This window comes from Scyliorhinus torazame, chromosome 5 (assembly GCF_047496885.1).
Source record: "Scyliorhinus torazame isolate Kashiwa2021f chromosome 5, sScyTor2.1, whole genome shotgun sequence".
Classification (NCBI taxonomy): Eukaryota; Metazoa; Chordata; class Chondrichthyes; order Carcharhiniformes; family Scyliorhinidae; genus Scyliorhinus; species Scyliorhinus torazame.
The window spans coordinates 262,518,620-262,530,309 of NC_092711.1; the positions used below are offsets into that span (position 1 = coordinate 262,518,620).

The 11,690-nt window shown below is 41.7% G+C and overlaps 1 protein-coding gene and 1 long non-coding RNA gene across 8 annotated transcripts in view; one reads left to right on the forward strand and one right to left on the reverse strand.

Annotated features, from left to right (window-relative positions):
- LOC140421098 (UDP-N-acetylglucosamine--peptide N-acetylglucosaminyltransferase 110 kDa subunit) overlaps positions 1-11,690 on the forward strand; it is a 163,640-nt gene that overhangs the window by 144,186 nt on the left and 7,764 nt on the right. For 3 of the 7 annotated variants that reach the window (XM_072505472.1, XM_072505470.1, XM_072505474.1), the window contains one exon: positions 2,580-2,844. In XM_072505472.1, the coding sequence (XP_072361573.1) occupies positions 2,580-2,844 (265 nt within the window). Of the gene's footprint in view, positions 1-2,579; positions 2,845-11,564; positions 11,609-11,690 lie in introns of all 7 variants that reach the window. The other 4 variants (XM_072505473.1, XM_072505471.1, XR_011946669.1 and 1 more) reach the window with 3 other exon arrangements.
- LOC140421099 (uncharacterized) overlaps positions 11,608-11,690 on the reverse strand; it is a 40,573-nt gene continuing 40,490 nt past the window's right edge. Inside the window, exon 3 of the long non-coding RNA XR_011946671.1 lies at positions 11,608-11,682. This is a non-coding gene — a long non-coding RNA (uncharacterized lncRNA). The remainder of the gene's footprint in view (positions 11,683-11,690) is intronic.

Consider the following 11,690-nt stretch of genomic DNA (forward strand, 5'->3'; position numbering starts at 1 on the left):
AATGCTGAGGCGCTGCATCAGGGTGATGGCCTGCACATTCTCTGCCTCATGGGAGGCAAGTTTCTCATTTTCAGCCGATTTGTACTGGGCATAGCGATTTTTGGCATGCCCATGCAATGTGCATGTTTCAATCGCGACTGGCAGGGTCATATGCTTGGTTTTCAGTAGTTGCTCTCTCAGAGGATCAGAGTGAACTCCAAAAACGATTTTGTCTCTGATTGTGGAGTCAGCAATATCACCAAAGTTGCAGGCCAGCGCTAGCAGGCGGAGGTTTGTTAAGAAGGAGTTGAAAGATTCATCTTTACCTTGTAGACGCTGTTTGAATATGTAGTGCTTGAAGACTTCATTGGTGTCCACTTCTCAGTGACTGTCAAACGTTTCCAGGATGGTCTGAAACTTTGTCTTGTCCTGACCTTCGGTGAATTGAAAAGATTTGAAGAGTTTGATGGCTTGATCATCCGCTGTTGAGAGGAGAAGCACTATCTTCCTTGCATCAGACGCACCCACGAGGTCTGAAGCTTCAATGTACAGCAGAAACTTTTGCTTGAATGTCTGCCAGTTGGCACTGAAATTGCCGGAGGTCCTGAGCTGGTGAGGGACCTGATTCTTCTCCATGGTACCGGGATACATTCGCTGGTCGTCACGGAATGGACTGAGGTAAACCACCTAGGTTAAGCAGTCACCTGGTAGCATGGCGTGTTATGTACTCTGGGATAACACAGGCTGCAACTGGATGCAGCTTTAACCAAAAGATACTCCAGACCTTGAAGCTAGTTCAATCTGATTTATTGAACCAGTAGCACAGTTCTCTATGAGTTCAACTCTCTGCTAACCTAAGTGTGGTTATTCTGTCTGACTGAACCAGACTAGCTCTTAGCCATGTGCAGGAGGTGTGATACTGTACATACACCCTGACTCACTCTGTAGATGTTCATCAGTGGAAAGAGGCGGAGTGTGAGTGCCTCGTGCCTTTTATAGTGAGATGCCACCCCTGAGTATCCTGCCTGCTCATTGGTCAAGTCCTGTTCTCTGTGTTCATTAGCTGCCTGTCTGTGTATCATGATCTGCATGCCTGCATATCATGACATAGCTGACTAGTAAAGTCAATTTCTATCAGTTGGGTTTATTCGCAGGCATGCCCAACATACGGAAAGGAGTTTTGCAATGTCTGCCTCTTTTGCACTAATATTACAAAAGAGAGATGAGGGAAATGAGGGGTAGATGGCCAGACTGCAGGAAACAATAAGTTGTGATTTTGAGTCCAGAGCCAAATCTAATGGAGAGTTTCTTCTGAGGGTAGGTTGGGTGACTGTTGCAGGGTGATCTGTGTTACCAGCACTGAGACATCCATGAGGTGAGGAGGCACTTAGAGTTGAAGTAGTCTTGAAGGCACCAGTTCCAATGTTCCACGAGTTCTGAGCCTTTGAGCGCCAAACAATTGTATCTGAGCAGCAGGCGATTTTACGAGGACAGATATCCTTCTGCTGTTACCTGTTTAATGGTAAGATGGTAGGTAGCATCATGCTGTTTGAATGGAGTTACTAGTCTCTTTTAAGGACAAATGTAAAACTGAGAATAGCTTCCTCTGAAAAACTGAGGCTGGCAAGGTAGCACAGTGGTTAGCACTGTTGCTTCACAACACCAGGGTCCCAGGTTTGATTCCTGGCTTGGGTCACTGTCTTTACGTTCTCCCCTGCGTGGGTTTCCTCCTGGTACTCCAGTTTCCTCCCACAAGTCTCGAAAGACGTGCTGTTCGGTGAATTGGATATTCTGAATTCTACCTCAGTGTTTCCAAACAGGTGCAGAGTGTGGTGACTAGGGGATTTTCACAGTAACTTCATTGCAGTGTTAATGTAAGCCTACTTCTGACAATAATAAAGATTATTATTATCAAAAGATTATTAACTGAAGAAATTCAGACAACTTGTGTCTCGGGCATGTGACAGCAGGGTTTTGGGTAACTAATGGGGCTCTCGGTTGAAATCCATTGTTTTGGGTCACAGGAAATGGTCGGGCCATTAATACCATCTTGGAATATTAGGATTCACATATCCGCCTTCTGACACCCTTTCTCTGTGGCCGGAATTCTTAGAGTTGATGTATTTCTCTGGAACTTGATTGTCTTCAATCGCAGAGGGCATTAGCACCTCATTACATGTAATCTCTGATGGTTTAAAATTTCTCTGCTATCGATCATGTCTTGTCATGGAAAGCCTGGTTCCTTTTTTAAAAACTATGATTTTAGAATAGTCTGGGTAATGTAGATATGTAATTATTTTCTGTCCCGTCTCAGCCAGGACAGTACTTTCACATGGGACTGGAAATGCAAGCTTTAATGTTGTTCCACCTTAGCAGCACAATTGTTCATTATCAAATCTGAACAATTATCAAGTCATGGGAGATTGAAAATATTTAATACTAGAAAAAATGCTGAAGACTATGTAATGTAACTGAAAATGTCCAAATCTTGGAAAATATCGCTGCAGTGATTGAGACGAAATATATATTGAAGAACAAATATTGGAAATAATAGTGACTCACTTTAAGGTATGCTTGATGTGTGCTTTCTTGTTCTGCAGATCTTAAAGCGGGTTTCTAACAGCGTGCTGTGGCTACTTCGATTCCCTGCTGTGGGAGAACCCAACATTCAACAGTACGCGCAGAGCATGGGACTGTCTGCTAACCGTATTATCTTTTCACCTGTCGCCCCAAAAGAGGAGCATGTGAGGCGAGGACAGATGGCAGATGTCTGTCTAGACACTCCACTCTGTAATGGACATACCACAGGAATGGATGTACTCTGGGCAGGGACACCAATGGTGACTATGCCAGGTATGTGTAATGGTGGGTAACAATTTTTCTTTCTATTTTGTATAAGGAATGTAAGTCAATTAATTTGATAGAGATGTATGTAATAGGGCTCAAAGATTATACCCATCACTGTGATTGCTTTATTGCTCTGTGAAATCCAACAGCTCATTTTCAGCAGCTGATTGCTTTAAATAGTTGACTTTTAATGATTTCTTGGGTTCTCCAGGTTGGAAGAACACGCAATTGCAACAGTAAATGTATAACTGTGGTAAGGGAAGGGCTCAATGAATCCTTTCTGAGATTGCCTAGTGATGGTGGTGATTAATCTGGCTGAATTGTATAATAATGTTGCTATTAAGCAGTGCATCTGACTATTTTTGTACTGGCCACGTCATTCTTTTTTCATCTGCTGTTCCTGCTTTTTCCTCATGATATTGGGATAATTGTTTGGAATTTACCATGTATAAACTGTACAATACAACGAATTTGACTTAAATGAACAGATTTTTAGTACTACGTATATAATTGCTATTGTGTGCACCTGAAAGCATGTGATAACTTTCAGAATTGCGTTCATCTTTTCTTTGAACATGGCACAAGAAGTAGAAGCATAAGTAGGTCATTTGACCCTTTGATTCTGCTCTAGCGTTCAGTAACATCATGACTGTCCGTTTACCCCATCCTTGTCTTTTTTTAAATAAATTTAGAATACCCAATTTTTCTTCCAATTATGGGGAATTTAGCATGGTCAATCCACCTAACCTGCACATCTTTGGGTTGTGGAGGTGAGCCCACGCAGACTCTGGGAGAATGTACAAACATCACAATGACAGTGACCCAGGGGCAGGATCGAACCCGGGTCCTCAGTGCAGTCAGGAGCAGTGCTAACCACTGCGCCAACATGTCACCCATATCCCATTCTTCTCCATTTTCATATCTTAGTTCTCTTCATACCTCAAAATTTATCAATCTCTCAATCTCTATCTTGGACAATGACCGAGCATCCAGTTCTCTTGAGGTAATTACAATGATTCACAAATCTGTAAGTGAAAATATTTATCCTCGCCTCAGTCCCAAGTGACCAATGCATTAATCTGAGACTTTGACCCCTAATTCTCAGCACCCTCCCTCCCAACCAACCAAAAAAAGCATGCTCCCTGCATTCATTTGTCAGTCCCCTTAAGAATTTTCTATGTTTCAGTTTGATTATTTCTCATTTTCTAAATGCAAGGGAGTGTTTTGTTAAGGCAGGTCTGATGGCAAATGTTGAGCTGCCCAAATCCCAAAGGAAAACTTGAAACAACTGCCAAAACAGTTATTGGCAATTTGTATATTATGAGGAGGTTTACTGAAATCAAGAAATGATGACTGACCAATTGTGATGATTTTATATTAAGATAAATGTTTAATAAAGTGAAGAAAATGTAAAAATTACACTTTAACATAAGAATGGCTTTGTTTAGTTAACAGTATTTTAGAACCGTTCGAAAAGATTTTAACTTAAACTACATTCGGAGCTAATCTACCTACCCTTTTCTGGGGGCAATAGTCCTTATTGATTTTTAAATCTTTAGAATTTTAGTAATTTAACCACACAACGCCTTCTTGTTCTTGGGGTTTCCTCTGAGGCTGACCGCAACTGGTTCTCCAGGTCTGTCCTTGTTCACACTCTTCTGGGAGATCTGATCAGCTACTGCACTGTCTTCTGGGAGATTGAAGCAGCTACACCTTCATGCAGGCTTCTATTGTTTATTTTAAATGCGTTTTCTTCCCTTTGATCTCTGTATCCTCTTTCACATAGTTACTCAGAAGTTCCCTTTTACCAGAACTGATCAAATTCCTTTCTTCTACTTCTAGCTTCTATATTTAAAAAAAGCAAACTTACTCTATCTTTGTCTCACTTACAATTTTACAACTTGGGTATGATCCTCTTTGAACTAAACCAACCCACTTCAAAGCTAATTCTTTTATTGCCTTATGTAAATTCTTGTTGTAAAGTTGTTCTTGGTTTATGAACATCTCCAAACTGCTTCTTACTGATGTTTAGACCCTTGAAGTCGCTGTCGCTTTATCCAATTACATTAATCGCATCCCCACCAGCCTGTTTTCCGGTATATGAGAAATATAACCGTGATATTACCAAATGAAAATTAATATAAATCTTCATTTCCCTGACAATAGGCTGAGTCTGCTCAATCTATTGTTCATAGGATGAAACTCTTATCCCAAGAATCAGTCTGGTAAATCTTGGTTGCATTGCTTCAAGGCAAATATATCCTTTCTTGGGTAAAGAGATCAAAATTGTACACTATACTTTAGGTGTGACCTCACCAAAACCCTACCTAATTGAAGTAAGATGTCTTCATTTTACTTCGGACCCTTTGTAATAAAGGCTAACGTACAATTTGCTTTTCTAATTGCTTGGTGTACCAGTGTGCTAACTTTTAACTTTCGTGTACAAAGACAAGCAAGTCCCTGCCTTTCACCATTTTTTAAAAAAAAAACATTGCATTCTACTTTTCCTTCCAGTGTGGATTACTTTGCAGTTCCCAGACTATATTCCACTATGTTCCTGCTCATTCTCCCAACCTGTCCATAAATTTTGTATGTTCTTTGTATCTTCCCTACGGTCGACCAACATCACCAGGAAACCTGATGTTACACTCACTCTCCCTTAACCAAGTCATTGACACAGATTGTAATTGTTGGAGCCCAAGTACTGATCCTCGTGTTATCCCCACTAATTACAGTCTGCCAACCTAAGTCAGAAACAACTTTCATTAATTTGGGACTTTAAATGGTGAAAACCTTCCAAGACAGTTCATAGTAGAATGATTGGTTGATGATCAACACTGAGCGAAAAGGAAGGAGGTTGACAGCGTTTGGTCAAAGAAGCAGGTTTTAAGGAATGTCATAAAATATGTAGGAAATCCATTCCAGACCTGTGGTATTGGCTGCTGGCACCACTGTCAAAAGTGGACATTGGAGATTTTCATTCCTCCAACCGTGGCTTCTTGTGAATGCAGAATTTTGAGGATTATACAGTTAATGATACTGTAATAGACAAAATGGTAATTGCAGTGAGCGAGGAACAATGATAATGGAGAAAACATGTGGACTTCAGATACATAAATCTCCAAGACCTGATGACTTTCACCCGTGGCATATTAAAAGAAGTAGATGACAACATTATATAGTTGGTTATAGTCTTTGTAAACTTTTTAGATTTGGCAACTGTGACATTAGACTGGAAAATTATTCTTGTAAATCCATAATTTAAGAAGTCTGGGAGAGAGAAGCCAGTTATGTCCTTGAGTAAGGAGACCAAAACTACACACACAACTTGATGTTATGGTATCACTATGGTCTGATTTATTGGCAGTGCAACTTCATTACTAACCAATTCCATTGGAATGATATCTATATAATATATCCTCCAGAGGTCTGCAGCATCACAGGTGTTTCCAGCCAATTCAATTCACATTTCCAGAAACTGCTGAAGACATTACATATTGCAATGGCAATGGGCCTTGACAATATTCCGGCAATAGTACTGAAGACCTGCTCTGGAACTTGCCGTCCCCTAGATAAGTTGTTCCAGTACAGCTACAAAACTTGCATCTGCCCAGCAATGTGGAAAGTTGCCTCGTTATGTCCTGTACAATAAAAAGGAGGGCAAATTCAACCTGCCAGTTGTCTCAGTCTACTCTTGGTCATCGATAAATTGATGGAAGGGATCATCACTTTCAAGTGGCATTTACTTAGCAAATACCTGCCAACTGATGTTCAGTTTGGGTTTTACCAAGGCCACGCAGCTCCTGACCTCGTCACAGCCTTAGGTTAAATATGATCTCTAGAGGTGAGAGTGACTGCCTGAGATGTCAAGGGAACATTTGACCAAATGCGGCATCAAGGAGCCCAAGCAAAAGGTGGAGTCAGTGGGAATCGGGGGAAAATTCTTCGCTGGTTGGAGTCATACTTAACACAAAAGAGGATATTTGTTGAAAGTCAATCAACTCCGCTCCAGGACATCACTATAGGAGTTCCTCCAGGTAGTGTCCAAGTCCCAACCTTCTGCTTTATCGATGACCTTCCCTCCCTCAAGTTCAGAAATGGGGATATCATTGATGATTGCGCACTGCAGAATGTTCAGCACCATCACAACTCCTCGGATAATGAAGCAGTCCATGTCTAAATGCAGCAAGATCTGGATAAAATCCAGGCTTGTACTGGCAAGTGGCAAGTAATACTCGTGCCAGGCAACGGACAACTCCAAGAAGAGAAAATCTAACCATCACTCCATGACATTCACAAGCATTTCCATTGCTGAATCCCCAGTAGCCTGCTAGATTGGCACCACATCCATAAATATTCACTCCTTTCACCACTGATTCTGCTCCTCAACAGTGTGCACCATCGACAAGAAACTGCAGGAACTCACCAGGGTGTCTTAGACAGCACCTTCCAAACCCAATCCTGGAACCCGCTCCCTAAGAGTACTGTGGTTATGCCTACACCAAATGGACTGCAGCCGTTCAAGAAGGTGGCTTACCCCCACCTTCTTGAGGGCAATTGGGGATAGGTAGTGACTTAACCAATGATACCATATCCCAAAACCAAATTTGAAAAATACTTGATTTTGTAATAATGCCTGGCTTTTGTCAGGCATTATTACAAAGGCTTTTGTCCTTACCAATCTCTGGTTAGGTTTTGTTGGAAATTCTGATTCCAGGTACCTTGGTTTAGAAAACCTGTCGAGACTTTTGAGAAAGCTTAGAGGAGGTTTAACTGGATGATAGCAGGGATGCTGTTAGATGGTTTTTCTCTCTCTCTCTCTCTTGTTCTCTTCTCCCTCCCCCCCCCCCCCCCCTCCCCCCAAGAAGAAAAAAAAAGGAAACGTGTAAACAAGATGGAGAGTCAGGTAATTGTTCATGCGTGATGGTGGGAGCTGGTGGACCCCATTGTGGTTCCTAGTGACCATGTTTGTAGTAACGTTGGTTGCTCGAGGAACTCCAGCAGAGTTGATGAGCTGGAATCTGAACTTCCCTGTCCAACAGGTTTGAGATTCTTGCTCCCTGTGTGGACGGGTCTGCAGGGAGGGGGGAGCCATTCAAGTGGGGGAGAGAAAAGAAATGTAGTTGTAATTGTGGTTAGTGTAGTTAGAGGCACTGACACTGTTCTCTGATCAGGATCAATAATCCCAAAGGTTGTATTGCCTGCCTGGTGCTCATGTTCGGGATATCTCATCTGGACTGCAGAGGAACGGGTAAAGATCCAGTTGTTGTGGTTCACGTAGGTAGAACAAGGACAGAGGTTCTACTGAAGGGGTATGAACTGCTAGGAGCTAAATTAAAAGGCAGAACCAAAAAAGTAATAATCTCTGGATTACTACCTGAGCCACGAGCTAATTGGCATCGGGTCAATAAGTTTAAGGAGGTAAATGGAGATTGTTGTGGGAGAAATGGGTTTGAATTCATGGGACAGTGGCACCAGTACTAGGGAAGAGGGGACCTGTTCCAGTGGTATGGTCTTCTTCTGAATCATGCTGGGACCAGAGTCCGGGGGGGTGGAAAGAGGGAGAAAAGGGTTCAGTTGTATGGGGAATGAGAAAATCAAAGTTAAAGGAGAAGATAGAAGTGCAGGTTAATGATCAGGGCTGGGATCTAAATATCCAAAGATATGTGTCTTATTGAAAGGACAGACAGATGGGCAGAGAGGGTGGCGTTTCATTGTTAAAGGAGTGAAATTAAATCGGAAGCAATATGGAATCAGAAGGCATAGAATCTGTGTGGGTAGAGTTGAGGAATAGCAAAGGGAAAAAAAAACCCTGATGGGAGTTACGTACAGGCCTAGCAGTAGTCAGGATGTGGGGCAGAAAATACATTGGGAGTCAAAAGGCAAATAAGAAAGGAATTATTACAATAATCATGGGGGACTTCAATATGCAGATTGACTGGGAAAATCAGGTTGGTGGTGGATCCCAAGAAAAGGAATTTGTGGAATGTCAGATGTTTTTTGGAGCAGCTTGTGACAGAGCCTACTAGGGAACAAGCAATTCTGGATTTGGTGATGTGTAATGAGGCAGACCTGATTAGGGAACTGAAGGTGAAGGAACCCTTGGGGGGGGGCAGTGACCTCAATATGATAGAATTTACCCTGTATTTGAGAGGGAGAAGCTGCAATCAGATGTAATGGTGTTACAATTGAATAAAGGTAACTACAAAGACATGAGGGAGGAGCTGGCCAGAGTGGATTGAAATGGCAGCCAAGCATAGAAGACAGGGGAACAGCAATGGCAGGAGTTTTTGGGGGTTATTCGGGAGGCACAACAAAAATTCATCCCAAGGAGGAGGAAACATGCTAAAGGGAGTACGAGGCACCCATGGCTCATGAGGGAAGTCGAGGAGAGCATAAAAGCAAAAGAAAAAACATACAATGTGGTGAGGATTAGTGGGAAGCCAGAGGTTTGGGAAGCTGTTAAAAGCGAACAGAGGACAACTAAAAAAGCAAAGGGGGTGGGGGGGGGGGGGGGGGGGGAGCTAGCTAGTAATATAAAAGCAAGAGTTTTTTTTCAATATATGCAATGTGGAAAAGTGAGGTTATGCACTTTGGAAGAAGGAATGGAGACATAGACTATTTTCTAAATGAGGAAATGCTTAGGAAATCGGAAGCACAAAGGGACTTGGGAGTCCTTGTTCAAGATTCTCTTAACGTTAACGTGCAGGTTCAGTCGGCAGTTAAGAAGGTAGATGCAATAGCTGAGATAGCTATAATACAAGAGCAAGGATGTACTTCTGAGTCTGTACGAGGCTCTGGTCGGACCCCATTTGGAGTATTGTGAACAGTTTTGAGCCCCATATCTAAGGAAGAAAGTGCTGGCTTTGGAAAGGGTCCAGAGGAGGCTCACAAGAATGATCCCTGGAATGAAGAGCTTATCGTATGAGGAACGGTTGGGGACTCTGGGTGTGTACTCGGAGTTTAGAAGGATGAGGGGGAATCTTATTGCAACTTACAGGATACTGCGAGGCCTGGATAGATTGGATGTGGAAAGGATGTTTCCACTTGGAGGAAAAACTGGAACCAGAGTGCACAATCTCAGACTAAAGGGATGATCCTTTAAAACCAAGATGAGGACGAATTTCTTCAGCCAGAGGGTGGAGAATCTGGAATGATGTATATGGTTTTGGCCTTTATACCTGAAGGCTCGTCTTGGAGGAGATACAGTGAAGATTTGCAGTGATTCTTGGGATGAGAGGGTTGTCTGATGGGCTGTGTAAATTGGGCCTGTGCTCTGAAGTGGAGAACAATGAAAGTGACTTCATTGAAACGTAGAAGATTCTGAGGGGGTTTGACAGGGTAAACAGAATGTTTTTGTTGGCTAGTGAATCCAGAACAGAAGAAAACAGCCTCAATAAACAGTTGGGCAGTAAGACTGAGATGTGAAAGTATTTAAAATTGTTGGAATTGTCTTAAAGCATATTAAAGTCTGAGATTGATGGATTTTTGATCCTGGGAAATAAAGGATTTTTTGATCCTGGGAAATCAAGGATATAACGGGCAGGAAAATGGTATTCAATTAGAAGATCAGCCAGGATTCTGTTGAATGGGGTAAGGAGCCGAATGGTGCAGTACAGCTGTTATGTAATAATTTAACATCCCTGTCCTTGCTGTTCTACTTTGGGCAAAGTGTTTGCCCAGCACTTAGGATTCAATATCCTCATCCTCCTGTTCGATTTCATTCAGAGTGTCACCCCAACCTATTTCCGAGTAGTTCCTGCATCATCTTTCCAATCCTCTCTTTTCACCCAGAACTCTGTTTTTCTGACTCTGTCCCCTTGTGCATCTAGTAAACCTTATGTTGTGTTTGTCTGGTTCACCTTCTGGTTACATTTTTGTCCATCTCCTTGGAAGCTTTTTTACTTTATAAATGCAAGTTGTTGGATACCAATAACCTACAGATTAAAATCATATAGAATAAAATGAAAAAATAGATCTGGTTTAATTATTTGACTTGTTATAACTGATTAGTTTATATTTTAATATTTCTGGGGACATTTCATTTTGTTTTCCCTTTTGAAAACGCGATCCTTGTGTTTTGTGTCTCTTGTTTATAAAATGGTTGGTGGCAACAAGTCAGACACAGCTAAGTTTGCATGGATATCTGGCTGACTAGTGTTCAGCATGGTTGGCAGAGGTAGCAGTCTTGCAATTCTTGTCTGTATGTGATGAATTGGCAGGGGGTGTTGCATGATGTGTATTCCGATATGCAACTTTTGATTCATTGTGGCATGCATTCCAACTGGCAGAAGTGTTGCCGTCACCAGATGGGTTTGTGGACTTTCATAGATAACTGGTATTTGGAATGAAGACTTTGTTACCTACACATGCAGGGCTTGATGGTGGCATTCATCTCTTTGGTGTTGTGCACAAAGAGGTTTCGGATGTTCTGTAAAACTGAATAGGTTTGAAGTTCATATCTATTTTAATCAGTAGTTTTGGCCTTTTAATCTACTGTAATTCTTTGAGAAACTAAATTAATTATTTGGTCCAATGAGTGAGGTTCACCTGGATTATCAATGCTATCAAAGTGCAACATTTGTTTTAAAATTGGCTTTTTAGTTTCATAAATAAGACAGATGTTAATTTCCTGATACCCCAAGCTTTTGTAGCTAGGTATTGCAATTGAAATCCTTCAGTGGGTGTGGACTGTTAACAGGTAAAATTTGCTGTGTTGTGTTTTGCTATTTTCCCAGGAAATCTTAGGTGCAACAATTCTGTACGAGCAGGACAATCCCAGGTTGAGTATCTCCTTTATTGAATAGTGTCGTTTGAGCAGAATAGTAACATGTACTCCGAAACTGACCTGTTGGGCTACAGAA